Source organism: Eucyclogobius newberryi, unplaced genomic scaffold (genome assembly GCF_026437365.1).
Source record: "Eucyclogobius newberryi isolate DKJ021-1_F unplaced genomic scaffold, fEucNew1.0.hap1 SCAF_85, whole genome shotgun sequence".
In the NCBI taxonomy this organism is placed as follows: domain Eukaryota; kingdom Metazoa; phylum Chordata; class Actinopteri; order Gobiiformes; family Gobiidae; genus Eucyclogobius; species Eucyclogobius newberryi.
Genome location: NW_027316527.1, coordinates 106,247 through 132,105, shown reverse-complemented (window position 1 = coordinate 132,105; position 25,859 = coordinate 106,247). Strand labels below are relative to the sequence as shown.

At 48.5% G+C, this 25,859-nt stretch overlaps 1 protein-coding gene across 2 annotated transcripts; it reads left to right on the top strand.

The window, feature by feature from the left end:
* The first annotated feature begins 2,885 nt into the window (after positions 1-2,885).
* On the top strand, positions 2,886-25,363 carry aqp7 (aquaporin 7). Of its 2 annotated transcripts, XM_072437740.1 has the most exons (6): positions 2,886-3,038; positions 8,871-8,997; positions 9,893-10,030; positions 11,845-11,963; positions 13,113-13,330; positions 25,162-25,363. In XM_072437740.1, the coding sequence occupies exons 1-6, from the start codon at positions 2,916-2,918 to the stop codon at positions 25,346-25,348; spliced, it is 912 nt and encodes a 303-aa protein (XP_072293841.1). In that variant the 5' UTR covers positions 2,886-2,915; the 3' UTR covers positions 25,349-25,363. The 2 variants fall into 2 exon arrangements, with proteins under 2 accessions (XP_072293841.1, XP_072293843.1); XM_072437742.1 differs by lacking the exon at positions 25,162-25,363 and having other exon boundaries at positions 13,113-13,334.
* The last annotated feature ends 496 nt before the right edge of the window (positions 25,364-25,859 follow it).

Genomic DNA, 25,859 nt, shown 5'->3' with positions numbered 1-25,859 from the left:
CCGCTCAGAGGACAAGAGGAGGTGTCCACCCGCTCAGAGGACAAGAGGAGGTGTCCACCGCTCAGAGGACAAGAGGAGGTGTCCACCAGCTCAGAGGACAAGAGGAGGTGTCCACCCGCTCAGAGGACAAGAGGAGGTGTCCACCAGCTCAGAGGACAAGAGGAGGTGTCCACCAGCTCAGAGGACAAGAGGAGGTGTCCACCAGCTCAGAGGACAAGAGGAGGTGTCCACCCGCTCAGAGGACAAGAGGAGGTGTCCACCCGTTCAGAGGACAAGAGGAGGTGTCCACCCGCTCAGAGGACAAGAGGAGGTGTCCACCAGCTCAGAGGACAAGAGGAGGTGTCCACCCGCTCAGAGGACAAGAGGAGGTGTCCACCCGCTCAGAGGACAAGAGGAGGTGTCCACCAGCTCAGAGGACAAGAGGAGGTGTCCACCAGCTCAGAGGACAAGAGGAGGTGTCCACCCGCTCAGAGGACAAGAGGAGGTGTCCACCAGCTCAGAGGACAAGAGGAGGTGTCCACCCGCTCAGAGGACAAGAGGAGGTGTCCACCCGCTCAGAGGACAAGAGGAGGTGTCCACCCGCTCAGAGGACAAGAGGAGGTGTCCACCAGCTCAGAGGACAAGAGGAGGTGTCCACCCGCTCAGAGGACAAGAGGAGGTGTCCACCAGCTCAGAGGACAAGAGGAGGTGTCCACCAGCTCAGAGGACAAGAGGAGGTGTCCACCAGCTCAGAGGACAAGAGGAGGTGTCCACCCGCTCAGAGGACAAGAGGAGGTGTCCACCCGTTCAGAGGACAAGAGGAGGTGTCCACCCGCTCAGAGGACAAGAGGAGGTGTCCACCAGCTCAGAGGACAAGAGGAGGTGTCCACCCGCTCAGAGGACAAGAGGAGGTGTCCACCGCTCAGAGGACAAGAGGAGGTGTCCACCCGCTCAGAGGACAAGAGGAGGTGTCCACCAGCTCAGAGGACAAGAGGAGGTGTCCACCAGCTCAGAGGACAAGAGGAGGTGTCCACCCGCTCAGAGGACAAGAGGAGGTGTCCACCAGCTCAGAGGAAAGAGGAGGTGTCCACCAGCTCAGAGGACAAGAGGAGGTGTCCACCAGCTCAGAGGACAAGAGGAGGTGTCCACCAGCTCAGAGGACAAGAGGAGGTGTCCACCAGCTCAGACGACAAGAGGAGGTGTCCACCAGCTCAGAGGACAAGAGGAGGTGTCCACCCGCCCACCCGCTCAGAGGACAAGAGGAGGTGTCCACCAGCTCAGAGGACAAGAGGAGGTGTCCACCCGCTCAGAGGACAAGAGGAGGTGTCCACCAGCTCAGAGGACAAGAGGAGGTGTCCACCAGCTCAGAGGACAAGAGGAGGTGTCCACCCGCTCAGAGGACAAGAGGAGGTGTCCACCCGCTCAGAGGACAAGAGGAGGTGTCCACCCGCTCAGAGGACAAGAGGAGGTGCCCACCAGCTCAGAGGACAAGAGGAGGCGTCCACCCGCTCAGAGGACAAGAGGAGGTGTCCACCAGCTCAGAGGACAAGAGGAGGTGCCCACCAGCTCAGAGGACAAGAGGAGGTGTCCACCCGCTCAGAGGACAAGAGGAGGAGTCCACCAGCTCAGAGGACAAGAGGAGGTGTCCACCAGCTCAGAGGACAAGAGGAGGTGTCCACCAGCTCAGAGGAAAAGAGGAGGTGTCCACCAGCTCAGAGGACAAGAGGAGGTGTCCACCAGCTCAGAGGACAAGAGGAGGTGTCCACCAGCTCAGAGGACAAGAGGAGGTGTCCACCAGCTCAGAGGACAAGAGGAGGTGTCCACCCGCCACCCGCTCAGAGGACAAGAGGAGGTGTCCACCAGCTCAGAGGAAAAGAGGAGGTTTCCACCAGCTCAGAGGACAAGAGGAGGTGTCCACCAGCTCAGAGGACAAGAGGAGGTGTCCACCCGCTCAGAGACAAGAGGAGGTGTCCACCCGCTCAGAGGACAAGAGGAGGTGTCCACCAGCTCAGAGGACAAGAGGAGGTGTCCACCAGCTCAGAGGACAAGAGGAGGTGTCCACCCGCTCAGAGGACAAGAGGAGGTGTCCACCCGCTCAGAGGACAAGAGGAGGTGTCCACCCGCTCAGAGGACAAGAGGAGGTGTCCACCAGCTCAGAGGACAAGAGGAGGTGTCCACCAGCTCAGAGGACAAGAGGAGGTGTCCACCCGCTCAGAGGACAAGAGGAGGTGTCCACCCGCTCAGAGGACAAGAGGAGGTGTCCACCCGCTCAGAGGACAAGAGGAGGTGTCCACCCGCTCAGAGGACAAGAGGAGGTGTCCACCAGCTCAGAGGACAAGAGGAGGTGTCCACCCGCTCAGAGGACAAGAGGAGGTGCCCACCAGCTCAGAGGACAAGAGGAGGTGTCCACCCGCTCAGAGGACAAGAGGAGGTGTCCACCCGCTCAGAGGACAAGAGGAGGTGTCCACCCGCTCAGAGGACAAGAGGAGGTGCCCACCAGCTCAGAGGACAAGAGGAGGTGTCCACCAGCTCAGAGGACAAGAGGAGGTGCCCACCAGCTCAGAGGACAAGAGGAGGTGTCCACCCGCTCAGAGGACAAGAGGAGGTGTCCACCCGCTCAGAGGACAAGAGGAGGTGTCCACCTTAGAGCTTTAGAGAAAGAGTTTATGACAAAATGAAGATTGTGTTCTTTAAGGGTCAGAGCTGGAGCTGGACACGGGTCACTGCAGGTTACCATGACAACGAGCGCTCTAGACTCTATTAGAACCACTGGGGAGGAGGAGCAATGCAGCAGGGGGAGGAGCTAAACTCAGAAGCTGCAGTGGACAAACTCCACGAGACAAAAAACCAGAGGAAAGTTCAGAAGGAGAGAAAAGAAGAGAAGAAGAGACTGAACATGCTTTTAGTTTAGGACGAGTGTGAGACGAGAGTGAGACATGGTTCAGTCCCTGGAGCTGGGACCTTCAGTCCAGAGGAGACGCCTGAGGACCAGAGTCTGGATCCAGAACCAGAACCTGAGACTTGGACTGGCTGAGACTCTCTGCACCTTTGTCATGATGGTGAGACTCACGGGAGGGCATCTGACGCTAACCAGCCTTACAGCACCTTTAATGTCACACTGTGTAAGCTTTTAGCTCCTCAGGTACGAGTCAGGTCTGTGCAGCGGCAGCTCACACTCAGGACACAGTTTTAGTGCAATAAAACATGCTTCTAAGAACAGTACTTTTACTTTTACTTGAGTAGTTTGTTGAATTGTATCTGTACGTTTACTTCAGTAACAAAACTGCTTCTAACGCTTTAACAGGTCACATGACCAGGCCCCAGCCTCTGATTGGTGCATTCAGGGGGAGAAACAGGAAGTGAGATGTGGGGTAAAGATCAGAGGTCACATGAGATGTCAGCTGACAAAACAGAAGCACCTCAGGAAACAGAGTCCTGGTTTAGTCCTTTTTAGTCCTTTTTAGACCTGGTTTAGACCTGGTTTAGTCCTGGTTTAGTCCTTTTTAGTCCTGGTTTTGACCTGGTTTAGTCTTGGTTTAGTCCTTTTTAGTCCTGGTTTTGACCTGGTTTAGTCTTGGTTTAGTCCTTTTTAGTCCTGGTTGAGTCCTGGTTTAGTCCTGGTTTAGTCCTTTTTAGTCCTGGTTTAGACCTGGTTTAGTCTTGGTTTAGTCCTTTTTAGTCCTGGTTGAGTCCTGGTTTAGACCTGGTTTAGTCCTGGTTTAGTCCTGGTTTAGTCCTGGTTTAGTCCTGGTTTAGTCCTGGTTGAGTCCTGGTTTAGTCCTGGTTTAGTCCTGGTTTAGTCCTGGTTTAGTCCTGGTTTATCACCAGTCATTTATATTAAATCGAATTTGTTATGAAAGTTTCATTACACATGTCAAATGTCCTGAACATACTGAAGTACAACTACTGAAGTACAACTACTGAAGTACAACTACTGAAGTACAACTACTGAAGTACACATACTGAAGTACACATACTGAAGTACAACTACTGAAGTACAACTACTGAAGTACAACTACTGAAGTACACATACTGAAGTACATATACTGAAGTACACATACTTTAGTACATATACTGAAGTACACATACTGAAGTACATATACTGAAGTACATATACTGATGTACACATACTGAAGTACACATACTGAAGTACACATACTGAAGTACACATACTGAAGTACATATACTGAAGTGCACATACTGAAGTACACATACTTTAATACATATACTGAAGTACACATACTGAAGTACATATACTGAAGTACACATCCTGAAGTACATATACTGAAGTACACATACTGAAGTGCATGTACTTCATTACACATACTGAAGTACACATACTGAAGTACACATACTGAAGTACATATACTGAAGTACACATACTTTAGTACATATACTGAAGTACACATACTGAAGTACATATACTAAAGTACACATCCTGAAGTACATATACTGAAGTACACATACTGAAGTACATATACTGAAGTACACGTACTGAAGTGCACGTACTGAAGTACACATACTGAAGTACACATACTGAAGTACATATACTGAAGTACACATACTGAAGTACACATACTGAAGTACACATACTGAAGTACACGTACTGAAGTGCACGTACTGAAGTACACGTACTGAAGTACATGTACTTCAGTACACATACTGAAGTACACATACTGAAGTGCACGTACTGAAGTACATGTAGTTCAGTACACATACTGAAGTACACATACTGAAGTACACATACTGAAGTACACATACTGAAGTACATATACTGAAGTACACATACTTTAGTACATATACTGAAGTACACATACTGAAGTACACATACTGAAGTACACATACTGAAGTACATATACTGAAGTACAACTACTGAAGTACAACTACTGAAGTACACATACTGAAGTACACATACTGATGTACAACTACTGAAGTACAACTACTGAAGTACAACTACTGAAGTACAACTATTGAAGTACACATACTGAAGTACACATACTGAAGTACAACTACTGAAGTACAACTACTGAAGTACAACTACTGAAGTACATATACTGATGTACACATACTGAAGTACACATACTGAAGTACACATACTGAAGTACACATACTGAAGTACATATACTGAAGTGCACATACTGAAGTACACATACTTTAATACATATACTGAAGTACACATACTGAAGTACATATACTGAAGTACACATCCTGAAGTACATATACTGAAGTACACATACTGAAGTACATGTACTTCATTACACATACTGAAGTACACATACTGAAGTACACATACTGAAGTACATATACTGAAGTACACATACTTTAGTACATATACTGAAGTACACATACTGAAGTACATATAATAAAGTACACATCCTGAAGTACATATACTGAAGTACACATACTGAAGTACATATACTGAAGTACACATCCTGAAGTACATATACTGAAGTACACATACTGAAGTACATGTACTTCATTACACATACTGAAGTACACATACTGAAGTACATATACTGAAGTGCACATACTGAAGTACACATACTTTAATACATATACTGAAGTACACATACTGAAGTACATATACTGAAGTACACATCCTGAAGTACATATACTGAAGTACACATACTGAAGTACATGTACTTCATTACACATACTGAAGTACACATACTGAAGTACACATACTGAAGTACATATACTGAAGTACACATACTTTAGTACATATACTGAAGTACACATACTGAAGTACATATACTAAAGTACACATCCTGAAGTACATATACTGAAGTACACATACTGAAGTACATATACTGAAGTACACATCCTGAAGTACATATACTGAAGTACACATACTGAAGTACATGTACTTCATTACACATACCGAAGTACACATACTGAAGTACACATACTGAAGTACATATACTGAAGTACACATACTTTAGTACATATACTGAAGTACACATACTGAAGTACACATACTGAAGTACACATACTGAAGTACATATACTGAAGTACACATACTGAAGTACACATACTGAAGTACACTTACTGAAGTACACATACTGAAGTACATATACTTAAGTACATATACTGAAGTACACATCCTGAAGTACATATACTGAAGTACACATACTGAAGTACACGTACTGAAGTACATATACTGAAGTACACATACTGAAGTACATATACTGAAGTACACATACTGAAGTACATATACTAAAGTACATATACTGAAGTACACATACTGAAGTACATATACTGAAGTACATATACTGAAGTACACATAGTAGTAGTATTACATAAACAGTATTACACTAAAAACAAGGTTTTGTTTGCTCAGGGTCATTAACTGTTCCATGTTGTGTTCTCATGAACTTTGAACTCGACCTTGTCCATGTGCGTGCTGCTGTGGTGAGACACAACGTGGTGAGACACAACGTGGTGAGACACAACGTGGTGAGACACAACGTGGTGAGACACAATGTGGTGGGACACAAAGTGGTGGGACACAAAGTGGTGAGACACAATGTGGAGAGACACAAAGTGGTGAGACACAATGTGGTGAGACACAACGTGGTGAGACACAACGTGGTGAGACACAACGTGGTGAGACACAACGTGGTGGGACACAAAGTGGTGAGACACAATGTGGAGAGACACAAAGTGGTGAGACACAATGTGGAGAGACACAACGTGGTGAGACACAACGTGGTGAGACACAATGTGGTGAGACACAACGTGGTGAGACACAACGTGGTGAGACACAACGTGGTGAGACACAATGTGGTGGGACACAAAGTGGTGAGACACAATGTGGAGAGACACAAAGTGGTGAGACACAATGTGGAGAGACACAACGTGGTGAGACACAACGTGGTGAGACACAATGTGGTGAGACACAAAGTGGTGAGACACAAAGTGGTGAGACACAACGTGGTGAGACACAAAGTGGTGAGACACAACGTGGTGAGACACAATGTGGTGAGACACAACGTGGTGAGACACAATGTGGTGGGACACAAAGTGGTGAGACACAATGTGGAGAGACACAAAGTGGTGAGACACAATGTGGAGAGACACAAAGTGGTGAGACACAAAGTGGTGAGACACAAAGTGGTGAGACACAAAGTGGTGAGACACAAAGTGGTGGGACACAATGAGGTGGGACACAAAGTGGTGGGACACAAAGTGGTGAGACACAATGTGGTGGGACACAAAGTGGTGGGACACAAAGTGGTGGGACACAAAGTGGTGGGACACAAAGTGGTGAGACACAATGTGGTGAGACACAATGTGGTGGGACACAAAGTGGTGAGACACAAAGTGGTGGGACACAAAGTGGTGGGACACAAAGTGGTGAGACACAATGTGGTGAGACACAATGTGGTGGGACACAAAGTGGTGAGACACAAAGTGGTGGGACACAATGAGGTGGGACACAAAGTGGTGGGACACAAAGTGGTGAGACACAATGTGGTGGGACACAAAGTGGTGGGACACAAAGTGGTGAGACACAATGTGGAGAGACACAAAGTGGTGAGACACAATGTGGAGAGACACAAAGTGGTGAGACACAAAGTGGTGAGACACAAAGTGGTGAGACACAAAGTGGTGAGACACAATGTGGAGAGACACAAAGTGGTGAGACACAAAGTGGTGAGACACAAAGTGGTGAGACACAAAGTGGTGAGACACAAAGTGGTGGGACACAATGAGGTGGGACACAAAGTGGTGGGACACAAAGTGGTGAGACACAATGTGGTGGGACACAAAGTGGTGGGACACAAAGTGGTGGGACACAAAGTGGTGGGACACAAAGTGGTGAGACACAATGTGGTGAGACACAATGTGGTGGGACACAAAGTGGTGAGACACAAAGTGGTGGGACACAAAGTGGTGGGACACAAAGTGGTGAGACACAATGTGGTGAGACACAATGTGGTGGGACACAAAGTGGTGAGACACAAAGTGGTGGGACACAATGAGGTGGGACACAAAGTGGTGGGACACAAAGTGGTGAGACACAATGTGGTGGGACACAAAGTGGTGAGACACAATGTGGTGGGACACAAAGTGGTGAGACACAAAGTGGTGGGACACAAAGTGGTGGGACACAAAGTGGTGAGACACAAAGTGGTGAGACACAAAGTGGTGGGACACAAAGTGGTGGGACACAAAGTGGTGGGACACAAAGTGGCGAGACACAATGTGGTGAGACAAAATGTCGCCCGAACGGGGTTAAGACCTTTTCCTGCTGCCAGAAGTAAAGGTTTGAGGTCCACGTTTATTGTGTCCATGGTAGAAGTTTTGAGGCCCAGATACAAAGTTCTGAAGTCCAGGGATGAAGTCAAAAACCGTTACTCTCAATCCAATATTTATGACCTTTTTATACCTGTCGTTTGTCGACAGGTGTTCAGGCTGGGCTCAGTGGCTCGGGGTGTGGTCGGGTGTGGTTGTTTACCTGTCGTTTGTCGACAGGTGTTCGGGCTGGGCTCAGTGGCTCGGGGTGTGGTCGGGTGTGGTTGTTTACCTGTCGTTTGTCGACAGGTGTTCGGGCTGGGCTCAGTGGCTCGGGGTGTGGTCGGGTGTGGTTGTTTACCTGTCGTTTGTCGACAGGTGTTCGGGCTGGGCTCAGTGGCTCGGGGTGTGGTCGGGTGTGGTTGTTTACCTGTCGTTTGTCGACAGGTGTTCGGGCTGGGCTCAGTGGCTCGGGTGTGGTCGGGTGTGGTTGTTTACCTGTCGTTTGTCGACAGGTGTTCGGGCTGGGCTCAGTGGCTCGGGGTGTGGTCGGGTGTGGTTGTTTACCTGTCGTTTGTCGACAGGTGTTCGGGCTGGGCTCAGTGGCTCGGGGTGTGGTCGGGTGTGGTTGTTTACCTGTCGTTTGTCGACAGGTGTTCGGGCTGGGCTCAGTGGCTCAGGTGGTCACAGGTGAAGGGGACTTCGGACACTACATCAGTATAAACCTGAGCTTCGGTCTGGCTGTGGCTCTGGGCGTTCACGTGGGGGGCGGAGTCTCAGGTGAGGTTTAATGACTCGTTAATAACTCAAATATTCTGTATAATAAATGATACAAATATTCAGTGTATTATGTTCCCTCAGTGGAACAAACTGTGACCAGACACTTCATCCTGACCATGAGTTCATGAGCACGTTTATCTGTCTCGAGTAAAGCTAACAAACATTAGCATGCTAACAAACATTAGCATGCTTACAAACATTAGCATACTTACAAACGTTAGCATACTTACAAACATTAGCATGCTTACAAACATTAGCATGCTTACAAACGTTAGCATACTTACAAACATTAGCATGCTAACAGCGCACTTCCCTGTCGGAGAATAAAACACTTCAGAACCAGAGGGGGCGCTGTGGTCTCATGCCCGAGACTGATTTTACTTAAAGGAATAATAGAGGATTTTTCGCCAATTTGAGAACTCAAGCGACTGTTAAAAAGGCTCATGCGCACCCTCCCCCCCACCCTCCTGTTCTCTCCGAGAGGCCGCCTCCCATCAAAGCCCCGCCTCTACACGTGTGTCAGTAGCTCGATGGCATTGTCTCTCGTCTCTGCAGATGTTTGTAACTGAAGGAACTCTCTAAACACACACCAGCACATCAACCACACATGTGTAACCATGGAAACGTGCTGCTATGGGAACCAGGCTGCAGGTGTGCAGTGGCACGCAGGGAATGATTGACATGTGGGAGAACTACTGTCCACGCCACCAGGAAATGAGACTCAGATTGAAAAATCCTCTTTTATTCTTTTAATGAAATGCAAAACTACGTTAGTCAAGACACGTTTCCCTTCACTTCAAATGACATTGTATTTGTACTTTCAGGAACTCTCCTTCTCATCCTGTAGTATTTGGAATATTTGGAGTATTTGTAGTAGTAGTATTTGTACTTTCAGGCGCTCACATGAACGCTGCCGTCTCCTTCTCGTCCTGCGTCTTTGGGACTCTCAGGTGGAATCTTCTTCCTCTTTACGTCACAGCTCAGTTCCTCGGCTCGTTTCTCGCTGCTGGAACTGTCTACACCGTTTACTACGGTCAGAACATCCCACAGGACCTAGTCTGTGTTTAGTCCTGGTTTAGACCTGGTTTAGTCCTGGTTTAGTCCTGGTTTAGACCTGGTTTAGTCCTGGTTTAGACCTGGTTTAGTCCTGGTTTAGTCCTGGTTTAGTCCTGGTTTAGACCTGGTTTAGTCCTGGTTTAGTCCTGGTTTAGTCCTGGTTTAGACCTGGTTTGGACCTGGTTTAGTCCTGGTTTAGACCTGGTTAAGTCCTGGTTTAGTCCTGGTTTAGACCTGGTTTAGTCCTGGTTTAGACCTGGTTTAGTCCTGGTTTAGTCCTGGTTTAGACCTGGTTTAGTCCTGGTTTAGTCCTGGTTTAGACCTGGCTTAGTCCTGGTTTAGTCCTGGTTTAGTCCTGGTTTAGTCCTGGTTTAGACCTGGTTTAGACCTGGTTTGGACCTGGTTTAGACCTGGTTTAGTCCTGGTTTAGTCCTGGTTTAGACCTGGTTTAGTCCTGGTTTAGTCCTGGTTTAGTCCTGGTTTAGACCTGGTTTAGTCCTGGTTTAGTCCTGGTTTAGACCTGGTTTAGTCCTGGTTTAGTCCTGGTTTAGTCCTGGTTTAGTCCTGGATTAGTCCTGGTTTAGACCTGGTTTAGACCTGGTTTGGACCTGGTTTAGACCTGGTTTAGTCCTGGTTTGGACCTGGTTTAGTCCTGGTTTAGTCCTGGTTTAGTCCTGGTTTAGTCCTGGTTTAGTGCTGGTTTAGACCTGGTTTAGTCCTGGTTTAGTCCTGGTTTAGTCCTGGTTTAGACCTGGTTTAGACCTGGTTTGGACCTGGTTTAGTCCTGGTTTAGTCCTGGTTTAGTCCTGGTTTAGACCTGGTTTAGTCCTGGTTTAGTCCTGGTTTAGACCTGGTTTAGTCCTGGTTTAGTCCTGGTTTAGTCCTGGTTTAGACCTGGTTTAGACCTGGTTAGTCCTGGTTTAGTCCTGGTTTAGTCCTGGTTTAGTCCTGGTTTAGTCCTGGTTTAGACCTGGTTTAGACCTGGTTTAGACCTGGTTTAGACCTGGTTTGGACCTGGTTTAGTCCTGGTTTAGACCTGGTTTAGACCTGGTTTAGTCCTGGTTTAGACCTGGTTTGGACCAGGTTTGGACCTGGTTTAGACCTGGTTTAGACCTGGTTTGGACCAGGTTTGGACCTGGTTTAGACTTGGTTTAGACCTGGTTTAGACCTGGTTTAGACCTGGTTTGGACCTGGTTTAGTCCTGGTTTGGACCTGGTTTAGTCCTGGTTTAGTCCTGGTTTAGACCTGGTTTGGACCAGGTTTGGACCTGGTTTAGACCTGGTTTAGACCTGGTTTGGACCAGGTTTGGACCTGGTTTAGACCTGGTTTAGACCTGGTTTGGACCTGGTTTAGACCTGGTTTAGACCTGGTTTAGACCTGGTTTAGACCTGGTTTAGACCTGGTTTAGACCTGGTTTAGACCTGGTTTAGACCTGGTTTGGACCTGGTTTAGACCTGGTTTAGACCTGGTTTGGACCTGGTTTAGACCTGGTTTAGACCTGGTTTAGACCTGGTTTGGACCTGGTTTAGACCTGGTTTAGACCTGGTTTAGACCTGGTTTGGACCTGGTTTAGACCTGGTTTAGACCTGGTTTAGACCTGGTTTAGACCTGGTTTAGTCCAGGTTTGGTTTTAGTCCAGCACATTCACAAGTTCAGATTTGGCACCAGAACTACACCTGAAACTCTGACAAGAACAAGACTAAACCAGGTCCTGGATCCTGGTTTAGTCCATGTTTAGTCCAGGTTTAGTCCTGGTTTAGTCCTGGTTCTGAGTGTGTCTTGCGCCTCCAGAGGCCATCCACAGTTACTGCGGGGGAAACCTGACAGTGAGCGGCCCCAGAGCCACAGCCGGGATCTTCTCCACGTATCCAGCCTCCTATCTTTCCCTGACCGGAGGATTCGTCGATCAGGTACTGAGCTATTACTGCGGCTGCTATGGCAACGGCTCCAGGTGGACCACAGCCAATGAGAAGAGAGAACACAGTTGTAGAGATCTGTTCTCCTGCAGGTGTTCAGTAGACCATGCTGCTGCTCTGTCTCTCATATACTTGTGTATCCTGCAGGTGTTCAGTAGACCATGCTGCTGCTCTATCCCTCATATACTTGTGTATCCTGCAGGTGTTCAGTAGACCATGCTGCTGCTCTGTCTCTCATATACTTGTGTATCCTGCAGGTGTTCAGTAGACCATGCTGCTGCTCTATCCCTCATATACTTGTGTATCCTGCAGGTGTTCAGTAGGCCATGCTGCTGCTCTGTCTCTCATATACTTGTGTATCCTGCAGGTGTTCAGTAGACCATGCTGCTGCTCTATCCCTCATATACTTGTGTCTCTTGCAGGTGTTCGGTACAGCCATGCTGCTGCTCTGTCTCTCATATACTTGTTTATCCTGCAGGTGTTCAGTAGACCATGCTGCTGCTCTGTCTCTCATATACTTGTGTATCCTGCAGGTGTTCAGTAGACCATGCTGCTGCTCTATCCCTCATATACTTGTGTCTCTTGCAGGTGTTTGGTACAGCCATGCTGCTGCTCTGTCTCTCATATACTTGTTTATCCTGCAGGTGTTCAGTAGACCATGCTGCTGCTCTGTCTCTCATATACTTGTGTATCCTGCAGGTGTTCAGTAGACCATGCTGCTGCTCTATCCCTCATATACTTGTGTCTCTTGCAGGTGTTCGGTACAGCCATGCTGCTGCTCTGTCTCTCATATACTTGTGTATCCTGCAGGTGTTCAGTAGACCATGCTGCTGCTCTATCCCTCATATACTTGTGTCTCTTGCAGGTGTTCGGTACAGCCATGCTGCTGCTCTGTCTCTCATATACTTGTGTATCCTGCAGGTGTTCAGTAGACCATGCTGCTGCTCTATCCCTCATATACTTGTGTCTCTTGCAGGTGTTCGGTACAGCCATGCTGCTGCTCTGTCTCTCATATACTTGTGTATCCTGCAGGTGTTCAGTAGACCATGCTGCTGCTCTATCCCTCATATACTTGTGTCTCTTGCAGGTGTTCGGTACAGCCATGCTGCTGCTCTGTCTCTCATATACTTGTGTCTCTTGCAGGTGTTCGGTACAGCCATGCTGCTGCTCTGTCTCTCAGCTCTCTCTGACCGCAGGAACCAGCCGTGTCCTGCAGGGGGCGAGCCTGTGGCCGTGGGGCTGCTGGTGCTGCTCATCGGGATGTCTGCCGGGGCCAACAGCGGCTACGCCATCAACCCCACCAGAGACATCGGGCCCCGGGTGTTCACGGCCCTCGCAGGCTGGGGCCTCGACGTCTTCAGGTAAAACTGACCCCAAACGCAGCTATGTTAGAAGCCTCATTTATGTGTTCACGGCAATCGCAGGTTTCGGCCTCAACGTCAGACAGCAAATGATGGAGCAGCACATGTTTGTAGCCTCATTTAGACTGCTTCACTCCTCAGTGGTGGAGGAAGTGTGAACACGACAGAAGATGAAGAATAAGAACTGACCAATCGTCATCAAGAAGAAGCTCCAAATCTACAAATGTAGAGCAGGATCTAGTGTTCATCTCCTCCACGTGTCATTATAAACACGTGACACTGGAGCCCCCTAGTGTTCATCTCCACGTGTCATTATAAACATGTGACACTGGAGCCCCCTAGTGTTCATCTCCACGTGTCATTATAAACACGTGACACTGGAGCCCCCTAGTGTTCATCTCCACGTGTCATTATAAACACGTGACACTGGAGCCCCCTAGTGTTCATCTCCTCCACGTGTCATTATAAACATGTGACACTGGAGCCCCCTAGTGTTCATCTCCTCCACGTGTCATTATAAACATGTGACACTGGCGCCCCCTAGTGTTCATCTCCTCCACGTGTCATTATAAACATGTGACACTGGCGCCCCCTAGTGTTCATCTCCTCCACGTGTCATTATAAACATGTGACACTGGAGCCCCCTAGTGTTCATCTCCTCCACGTGTCATTATAAACATGTGACACTGGAGCCCCCTAGTGTTCATCTCCTCCACGTGTCATTATAAACATGTGACACTGGAGCCCCCTAGTGTTCATCTCCTCCACGTGTCATTATAAACATGTGACACTGGCGCCCCCTAGTGTTCATCTCCACGTGTCATTATAAACATGTGACACTGGAGCCCCCTAGTGTTCATCTCCTCCACGTGTCATTATAAACATGTGACACTGGAGCCCCCTAGTGTTCATCTCCTCCACGTGTCATTATAAACATGTGACACTGGAGCCCCCTAGTGTTCATCTCCTCCACGTGTCATTATAAACATGTGACACTGGCGCCCCCTAGTGTTCATCTCCACGTGTCATTATAAACATGAGACACTGGCGCCCCCTAGTGTTCATCTCCACCTGTCATTATAAACATGTGACACTGGAGCCCCCTAGTGTTCATCTCCTCCACGTGTCATTATAAACATGTGACACTGGAGCCCCCTAGTGTTCATCTCCACGTGTCATTATAAACATGTGACACTGGAGCCCCCTAGTGTTCATCTCCACGTGTCATTATAAACATGTGACACTGGAGCCCCCTAGTGTTCATCTCCACGTGTCATTATAAACATGTGACACTGGAGCCCCCTAGTGTTCATCTCCACGTGTCATTATAAACATGTGACACTGGCGCCCCCTAGTGTTCATCTCCTCCGCGTGTCATTATAAACATGTGACACTGGCGCCCCCTAGTGTTCATCTCCTCCACGTGTCATTATAAACATGTGACACTGGAGCCCCCTAGTGTTCATCTCCCTCCACGTGTCATTATAAACACGTGACACTGGCGCCCCCTAGTTTTCATCTCCCTCCACGTGTCGTTATAAACATGTGACACTGGAGCCCCCTAGTGTTCATCTCCTCCACGTGTCATTATAAACATGTGACACTGGAGCCCCCTAGTGTTCATCTCCCTCCACGTGTCATTATAAACACGTGACACTGGAGCCCCCTAGTGTTCATCTCCTCCACGTGTCATTATAAACATGTGACACTGGCGCCCCCTAGTGTTCATCTCCTCCACGTGTCGTTATAAACATGTGACACTGGCGCCCCCTAGTGTTCATCTCCCTCCACGTGTCATTATAAACATGTGACACTGGAGCCCCCTAGTGTTCATCTCCTCCACGTGTCATTATAAACATGTGACACTGGAGCCCCCCAGTGTTCATCTCCTCCACGTGTCGTTATAAACATGTGACACTGGAGCCCCCTAGTGTTCATCTCCACGTGTCATTATAAACACGTGACACTGGAGCCCCCTAGTGTTCATCTCCCTCCACGTGTCATTATAAACACGTGACACTGGCGCCCCCTAGTGTTCATCTCCTCCACGTGTCGTTATAAACAGGTGACACTGGCGCCCCCTAGTGTTCATCTCCACGTGTCATTATAAACATGTGACACTGGAGCCCCCTAGTGTTCATCTCCTCCACGTGTCATTATAAACATGTGACACTGGCGCCCCCTAGTGTTCATCTCCTCCATGTGTCATTATAAACATGTGACACTGGAGCCCCCTAGTGTTCATCTCCTCCACGTGTCATTATAAACATGTGACACTGGAGCCCCCTAGTGTTCATCTCCTCCACGTGTCATTATAAACATGTGACACTGGCGCCCCCTAGTGTTCATCTCCTCCACGTGTCATTATAAACATGTGACACTGTTGCCCCCTAGTGTTCATCTCCTCCACGTGTCATTATAAACATGTGACACTGGAGCCCCCTAGTGTTCATCTCCACGTGTCATTATAAACATGTGACACTGGAGCCCCCTAGTGTTCATCTCCTCCACGTGTCATTATAAACATGTGACACTGTCGCCCCCTAGTGTTCATCTCCTCCACGTGTCATTATAAACACGTGACACTGTCGCCCCCTAGTGTTCATCTCCTCCACGTGTCATTATAAACATGTGACACTGTTGCCCCCTAGTGTTCATCTCCTCCACGTGTCATTATAAACACGTGACACTGGCGCCCCCTAGTGTTCATCTCCTCCACGTGTCATTATAAACACGTGACACTGGCCCCCCCTAGTGTTCATCTCCACGTGTCATTATAAACATGTGACACTGGAGCCCCCTAGTGTTCATCTCCTCCACGTGTCATTATAAACATTAGACACTGTCGCCCCCTAGTGTTCATCTCCTCCACGTGTCATTATAAACACGTGACACTGGCGCCCCCTAGTGTTCATCTCCTCCACGTGTCATTATAAACACGTGACACTGGCCCCCCCTAGTGTTCATCTCCTCCACGTGTCATTATAAACACGTGACACTTTCGCCCCCTAGTGTTCATCTCCCTCCACGTGTCATTATAAACATGTGACACAGTCGCCCCCTAGTGTTCATCTCCTCCACGTATCATTATAAACAGGTGACACTGGCGCCCCCTAGTGTTCATCTCCACGTGTCGTTATAAACATGTGACACTGGAGCCCCCTAGTGTTCATCTCCACGTGTCGTTATAAACATGTGACACTGTCGCCCCCTAGTGTTCATCTCCACGTGTCGTTATAAACATGTGACACTGGAGCCCCCTAGTGTTCATCTCCACGTGTCGTTATAAACATGTGACACTGGCGCCCCCTAGTGTTCATCTCCACGTGTCATTATAAACATGTGACACTGGAGCCCCCTAGTGTTCATCTCCACGTGTCGTTATAAACATGTGACACTGTCGCCCCCTAGTGTTCATCCCCTCCACGTGTCATTATAAACATGTGACACTGGAGCCCCCTAGTGTTCATCTCCACGTGTCATTATAAACACGTGACACTGGAGCCCCCTAGTGTTCATCTCCTCCACGTGTCATTATAAACATGTGACACTAGCGCCCCCTAGTGTTCATCTCCTCCACGTGTCATTATAAACATGTGACACTGGCGCCCCCTAGTGTTCATCTCCACGTGTCATTATAAACATGTGACACTGGAGCCCCCTAGTGTTCATCTCCTCCACGTGTCATTATAAACATGTGACACTGGCGCCCCCTAGTGTTCATCTCCTCCACGCGTCATTATAAACATCTGACACTGGAGCCCCCTAGTGTTCATCTCCACGTGTCATTATAAACATGTGACACTGGAGCCCCCTAGTGTTCATCTCCTCCACGTGTCATTATAAACATGTGACACTGGCGCCCCCTAGTGTTCATCTCCTCCACGCGTCATTATAAACATCTGACACTGGAGCCCCCTAGTGTTCATCCCCACGTGTCATTATAAACATGTGACACTGTCGCCCCCTAGTGTTCATCTCCCTCCACGTGTCATTATAAACATGTGACACTGGCGCCCCCTAGTGTTCATCCCCACGTGTCATTATAAACACGTGACACTGTCGCCCCCTAGTGTTCATCTCCTCCACGTGTCATTATAAACATGTGACACTGGCGCCCCCTAGTGTTCATCTCCTCCACGTGTCATTATAAACACGTGACATTGACGCCCCCTAGTGTTCATCTCCACGTGTCATTATGAACACGTGACACTGGAGCCCCCTAGTGTTCATCTCCACGTGTCATTATAAACAGGTGACACTGGCGCCCCCTAGTGTTCATCTCCACCTGTCATTATAAACACGTGACACTGGCGCCCCCTAGTGTTCATCTCCTCCACGTGTCATTATAAACAGGTGACACTGGCGCCCCCTAGTGTTCATCTCCACGTGTCATTACAAACACGTGACACTGGAGCCCCCTCGTGTTCATCTCCTCCACGTGTCATTATGAACACGTGACACTGGCGCCCCCTAGTGTTCATCTCCTCCATGTGTCATTATAAACAGGTGACACTGGCGCCCCCTAGTGTTCATCTCCTCCACGTGTCATTATGAACACGTGACACTGGAGCCCCCTAGTGTTCATCTCCTCCACGTGTCATTATGAACACGTGACACTGGAGCCCCCTAGTGTTCATCTCCTCCACGTGTCATTATAAACAGGTGACACTGGCGCCCCCTAGTGTTCATCTCCTCCACGTGTCATTATAAACATGTGACACTGGCGCCCCCTAGTGTTCATCTCCTCCACGTGTCATTATAAACAGGTGACACTGGCGCCCCCTAGTGTTCATCTCCACCTGTCATTATAAACACGTGACACTGGAGCCCCCTAGTGTTCATCTCCTCCACGTGTCATTATGAACACGTGACACTGGAGCCCCCTAGTGTTCATCTCCACGTGTCATTATAAACATGTGACACTGGAGCCCCCTAGTGTTCATCTCCTCCACGTGTCATTATAAACATGTGACACTGACGCCCCCTAGTGTTCATCTCCACGTGTCATTATAAACATGTGACACTGGCGCCCCCTAGTGTTCATCTCCACCTGTCATTATAAACACGTGGCACTGGCGCCCCCTAGTGTTCATCTCCTCCACGTGTCATTATAAACACGTGACACTGGAGCCCCCTAGTGTTCATCTCCACGTGTCATTATAAACATGTGACACTGGCGCCCCCTAGTGTTCATCTCCACCTGTCATTATAAACAGGTGACACTGGCGCCCCCTAGTGTTCATCTCCACCTGTCATTATAAACACGTGGCACTGGCGCCCCCTAGTGTTCATCTCCTCCACGTGTCATTATAAACACGTGACACTGACGCCCCCTAGTGTTCATCTCCACGTGTCATTATAAACATGTGACACTGGCGCCCCCTAGTGTTCATCTCCACCTGTCATTATAAACACGTGGCACTGGCGCCCCCTAGTGTTCATCTCCTCCACGTGTCATTATAAACACGTGACACTGACGCCCCCTAGTGTTCATCTCCACGTGTCATTATAAACACGTGACACTGGAGCCCCCTAGTGTTCATCTCCTCCACGTGTCATTATAAACACGTGACACTGGAGCCCCCTAGTGTTCATCTCCTCCACGTGTCATTATGAACACGTGACACTGGAGCCCCCTAGTGTTCATCTCCACCTGTCATTATAAACATGTGACACTGGAGCCCCCTAGTGTTCATCTCCACCTGTCATTATAAACATGTGACACTGGAGCCCCCTAGTGTTCATCTCCACCTGTCATTATAAACATGTGACACTGGAGCCCCCTCGTGTTCATCTCCTCCACGTGTCATTATGAACACGTGACACTGGAGCCCCCTAGTGTTCATCTCCTCCACGTTTCATTATAAACACGTGACACTGGAGCCCCCTAGTGTTCATCTCCACGTGTCATTATAAACATGTGACACTGGAGCCCCCTAGTGTTCATCTCCACGTGTCATTATAAACATGTGACACTGGAGCCCCCTAGTGTTCATCTCCTCCACGTGTCATTATAAACACGTGACACTGGAGCCCCCTAGTGTTCATCTCCTCCACGTGTCATTATAAACACGTGACACTGGAGCCCCCTAGTGTTCATCTCCTCCACGTGTCATTATGAACATGTGACACTGGAGCCCCCTAGTGTTCATCTCCTCCACGTGTCATTATAAACACGTGACACTGGAGCCCCCTAGTGTTCATCTCCTCCACGTGTCATTATAAACACGTGACACTGGAGCCCCCTAGTGTTCATCTCCTCCACGTGTCATTATGAACACGTGACACTGGAGCCCCCTAGTGTTCATCTCCTCCACGTGTCATTATAAACATGTGACACTGGCGCCCCCTAGTGTTCATCTCCTCCACGTGTCATTATAAACAGGTGACACTGGCGCCCCCTAGTGTTCATCTCCACCTGTCATTATAAACACGTGACACTGGAGCCCCCTAGTGTTCATCTCCTCCACGTGTCATTATGAACACGTGACACTGGCGCCCCCTAGTGTTCATCTCCTCCACCTGTCATTATAAACATGTGACACTGGAGCCCCCTAGTGTTCATCTCCTCCACGTGTCATTATAAACAGGTGACACTGGAGCCCCCTAGTGTTCATCTCCACCTGTCATTATAAACATGTGACACTGGAGCCCCCTAGTGTTCATCTCCTCCACGTGTCATTATGAACACGTGACACTGGCGCCCCCTAGTGTTCATCTCCTCCACGTATCATTATAAACAGGTGACACTGGCGCCCCCTAGTGTTCATCTCCACCTGTCATTATAAACATGTGACACTGGAGCCCCCTAGTGTTCATCTCCTCCACGTGTCATTATAAACATGTGACACTGGAGCCCCCTAGTGTTCATCTCCACGTGTCATTATAAACATGTGACACTGGCGCCCCCTAGTGTTCATCTCCACGTGTCATTATAAACATGTGACACTGGAGCCCCCTAGTGTTCATCTCCTCCACGTGTCATTATAAACATGTGACACTGGAGCCCCCTAGTGTTCATCTCCTCCACGTGTCACTCAGAACTTTGTCTTTCTTGTTCCTCTAGAGCCTCTTGAGCTCCACACGTCTGATGTAGCTGAATGTGAAGGTCCCCCTCTCTTCCACAGGTCAGGGTTCCCTCAGAGTGGTTCAGGGTCAGGGTTCCCACAGAGTGGTTCAGGGTCATAGTCAGGGTCAGGGTTCCCTCAGAGTGGTTCAGAGTCAGGGTTCCCACAGAGTGGTTCAGGGTCATAGTCAGGGTCAGGGTTCCCTCAGAGTGGTTCAGGGTCAGGGGTCAGTGTTCCCTTTGGATTGGTCCAACATCAGCTCCATGACATCAGCAGGGACGGTGATGCCGCCCCCTGGTGGAGCTTTCATTAATATTCCCTCTGAACAGTTCAGATCTGCCTCTTTCTCCTGATGTTCAATCTCTCCTTCTGTGTTTACCTCTGTGTTTACCCCCTGTGTTTACCTCTATGTGTTACCTCTGTGTTAACCCCCTGTGTTTACCTCTATGTGTTACCCCTGTGTTTACCTCTGTGTTTACCCGTGTGTTTACCTCTGTGTTTGCCCCTGTGTTTGCCCCTGTGTTTACACCTGTGTTTACCTCTGTGTTTACCCCTGTGTTTACCTCTGTGTTTACCTCTGTGTTTACCTCTGTTTACCTCTGTGTTTACCCCTGTGTTTACCTCTGTGTTTACCCCTGTGTTTACCTCTGTGTTTACCTCTGTCTTTACCTCTGTCTTTACATCTGTTTACCTCTATGTTTACCTCTATGTTTACCTCTGTGTTTACCCCTGTGTTTAGCTCTGTGTTTACCTCTGTGTGTTACCTCTGTGTTTACCCCTGTGTTTACCTGTGTGTTTACCTCTGTGTTTACCCCTGTGTTTACATCTGTTTACCTCTATGTTTACCTCTGTGTTTACCTCTGTGTTTACCCCTGTGTTTATCTTTATGTTTACCTCTGTGTTTACCTCTGTGTTTACCTCTGTGTTTACCCCTGTGTTTACCCCTGTGTTTACCTCTGTGTTTATCTCTGTGTGTTACCTCTGTGTTTACCTCTGTGTTTACCTCTATGTTTACCTCTGTGTTTACCTCTATGTTTACCCCTGTGTTTACCTCTGTGTTTACCCCTGTGTTTACCTCTGTGTTTACCCCTGTGTTTACCTCTGTGTTTACCTCTGTGTTTACCCCTGTGTTTACCTCTGTTTACCTCTGTGTTTACCCCTGTGTTTACCCCTGTGTTTATCTCTGTGTTTACCTCTGTCTTTACCTCTGTGTTTACCCCTGTGTTTACCTCTGTTTACCTCTGTGTTTAACCCTGTTTTACCCATGTTTACCTCTTGTTTACCCTTGTGTTTACCTCTGTGTTTATCTCTGTGTTTACCCCTGTGTTTACCCCTGTGTTTACCTCTGTCTTTACCTCTGTGTTTACCCCTGTGTTTACCTCTGTTTACCTCTGTTTACCTCTGTGTTTACCCCTGTTTTTACCCCTGTTTACCTCTTGTTTACCCCTGTGTTTACCTCTGTGTTTACCCCTGTGTTTACCTCTGTGTTTATCTCTGTGTTAACCCCTGTGTTTACCTCTGTGTTTACCTCTGTGTTTACCCCTGTGTTTACCTCTGTGTTTACCTCTGTCTTTACCTCTGTCTTTACCTCTGTTTACCTCTATGTTTACCTCTATGTTTACCTCTGTGTTTACCTCTGTGTTTACCTCTGTGTTTACCCCTGTGTTTAGCTCTGTGTTTACCTCTGTGTGTTACCTCTGTGTTTACCCCTGTGTTTACCTCTGTGTTTACCTCTGTGTTTACCCCTGTGTTTATCTCTGTGTGTTACCTCTGTGTTTACCTTTATGTTTACCTCTGTGTTTACCTCTGTGTTTACCTCTGTGTTTACCCCTGTGTTTACCCCTGTGTTTACCTCTGTGTTTATCTCTGTGTTTACCTCTGTGTTTACCTCTATGTTTACCCCTGTGTTTACCCCTGTGTTTACCTCTGTGTTTACCCCTGTGTTTACCTCTGTGTTTACCTCTGTGTTTACCCCTGTGTTTACCTCTGTTTACCTCTGTGTTTACCCCTGTGTTTACCCCTGTGTTTATCTCTGTGTTTACCTCTGTTTACCTCTGTGTTTACCCCTGTTTTACCCCTGTTTACCTCTTGTTTACCCTTGTGTTTACCTCTGTGTTTATCTCTGTGTTTACCTCTGTCTTTACCTCTGTCTTTACCTCTGTGTTTACCCCTGTGTTTACCCCTGTGTTTACCTCTGTGTTTACCCCTGTTTTCACCTGTTTACCTCTTTTTTACCTCTGTGTTTACCCCTGTGTTTACCTCTGTGTTTACCCCTGTGTTTACCCCTGTGTTTACCTCTGTGTTTACCCCTGTGTTTACCCCTGTGTTTACCTCTGTGTTTACCCCTGTGTTTACCTCTGTGTTTACCCCTGTGTTTACCTCTGTGTTTACCCCTGTGTTTACCTCTGTGTTTACCCCTGTGTTTACCTCTGTGTTTACCCCTGTGTTTACCCCTGTGTTTACCTCTGTGTTTACCCCTGTGTTTACCTCTGTGTTTACCCCTGTGTTTACCTCTATGTTTACCCCTGTGTTTACCCCTGTGTTTACCTCTGTGTTTACCCCTGTGTTTACCTCTGTGTTTACCTCTGTGTTTACCCCTGTGTTTACCTCTGTTTACCTCTGTGTTTACCCCTGTGTTTACCCCTGTGTTTATCTCTGTGTTTACCTCTGTGTTTACCCCTGTTTTACCCCTGTTTACCTCTTGTTTACCCTTGTGTTTACCTCTGTGTTTATCTCTGTGTTTACCTCTGTCTTTACCTCTGTCTTTACCTCTGTGTTTACCCCTGTGTTTACCCCTGTGTTTACCTCTGTTTACCTCTGTGTTTACCCCTGTTTTCACCTGTTTACCTCTTTTTTACCTCTGTGTTTACCCCTGTGTTTACCTCTGTGTTTACCCCTGTGTTTACCCCTGTGTTTACCTCTGTGTTTACCCCTGTGTTTACCCCTGTGTTTACCTCTGTGTTTACCCCTGTGTTTACCTCTGTGTTTACCCCTGTGTTTACCTCTGTGTTTACCCCTGTGTTTACCTCTGTGTTTACCCCTGTGTTTACCTCTGTGTTTACCCCTGTTTTCACCTGTTTACCTCTTTTTTACCTCTGTGTTTACCCCTGTGTTTACCTCTGTGTTTACCCCTGTGTTTACCTCTGTGTTTACCCCTGTGTTTACCTCTGTGTTTACCCCTGTGTTTACCTCTGTGTTTACCCCTGTGTTTACCTCTGTGTTTACCTCTGTGTTTACCCCTGTGTTTACCTCTGTGTTTACCTCTGTGTTTACCCCTGTGTTTACCTCTGTGTTTACCCCTGTGTTTACCTCTGTGTTTACCCCTGTGTTTACCTCTGTGTTTACCTCTGTGTTTACCCCTGTGTTTACCTCTGTGTGATCAACAATAACCTTGTCTTTAAATGAGTCTCTGAAATATATTCTTGTGGATGTTTGTTGTTTTCCACTGACAGGGTAAAAAAGAAAACTAAATGGTTCATGCTGGAGATGGGCATCGAACCCAAAACCTGTAGTCCAGTCCTAATGAAGGGCCCCAAAGACTCCCCAGTCCTAATGAAGGGCCCCAAAGACTCCCCAGTCCTAATGAAGGGCCCCAAAGACTCCCCAGTCCTAATGGCTCACCACGCGCCCACGCTCCTGGGGACGCTCCCTGCTGTGGTGGGCTCTGAACCCTGCTGTGGTGGGCTCTGAACACTGCTGTGGTGGGCTCTGAACACTGCTGTGGTGGGCTCTGAACACTGCTGTGGTGGGCTCTGAACCCTGCTGTGGTGGGCTCTGAACACTGCTGTGGTGGGCTCTGCACACTGCTGTGGTGGGCTCTGAACACTGCTGTGGTGGGCTCTGAACCCTGCTGTGGTGGGCTCTGAACCCTGCTGTGGTGGGCTCTGAACACTGCTGTGGTGGGCTCTGAACACTGCTGTGGTGGGCTCTGAACCCTGCTGTGGTGGGCTCTGAACACTGCTGTGGTGGGCTCTGAACACTGCTGTGGTGGGCTCTGAATCCTGCTGTGGTGGGCTCTGAACACTGCTGTGGTGGGCTCTGAACACTGCTGTGGTGGGCTCTGAACCCTGCTGTGGTGGGCTCTGAACACTGCTGTGGTGGGCTCTGAACCCTGCTGTGGTGGGCTCTGAACACTGCTGTGGTGGGCTCTGAACACTGCTGTGGTGGGCTCTGAATCCTGCTGTGGTGGGCTCTGAACACTGCTGTGGTGGGCTCTGAACACTGCTGTGGTGGGCTCTGAACCCTGCTGTGGTGGGCTCTGAATCCTGCTGTGGTGGGCTCTGAACACTGCTGTGGTGGGCTCTGAACCCTGCTGTGGTGGGCTCTGAACACTGCTGTGGTGGGCTCTGAACACTGCTGTGGTGGGCTCTGAACCCTGCTGTGGTGGGCTCTGCACACTGCTGTGGTGGGCTCTGAACCCTGCTGTGGTGGGCTCTGAACCCTGCTGTGGTGGGCTCTGAACCCTGCTGTGGTGGGCTCTGAACCCTGCTGTGGTGGGCTCTGAACCCTGCCTGGAAAACTTTACATAAGTTATTGTCCTGCAGGTGGGGACAAAGCTGTTTTACTACAACTTTTTCAAGGATTTTAGAGACAAAGAGAAGATTTGAAATAGGATCTGGGTCGGGGCCCCTGGGGCCCCTGGGGCCACATAGGACACACTGGAGGGACTATGATCTGTTGAGGAGCTGGAGGAAGTGTCTAGGGTGAGGGAAGTCCCTGCTCAGAGGAAGAAGATGACGTTCTCTAACTTGGTGTTTGCAGAGCGGGCGGCGGCTGGTGGTGGGTTCCGCTGGTGGCGCCCTGTGTCGGGGCAGTGTTGGGTTCAGGACTCTATAAGCTCCTGGTTCAGCTGCACCACCCGCAGCTCCCTGAGCCCTCTGCTGGTGAGAGGGAGGAACTGTCCGGACCAGGAGAGAACCCAGAGAACAAACACAACTGTGTCGTGTGAAGGAAACACTTATTTATTTACATGTTATGAATGTTGTAATTAACTTAAGGCACTAAAACTGTGACACGTGTTTACGCTTTTATGAAGCAGCAAAGAAACCAAACACAGCAGAAGTTTGTGTGAAGCAGAAGGAAGCGTCTGGGGATCTGCATTAAAACTGAAACATCCCAAAACTAAAGTCATATTTACACACAACACACACACACACAACACACACACACACACACACAGAAACACACACACACACACACACACACAGAAACACACACACACACACACACACACAGAAACACACACACACACACACACACACACAGAAACACACACACAGACACACACACACACACACACACAGAAACACACACACAGACACACACACACACACACACACACACACACACACAGAAACACACACACACACACACACACACACAGAAACACACACACAGACACACACACACACACACACACAGAAACACACACACAGACACACACACACACACACAGACAC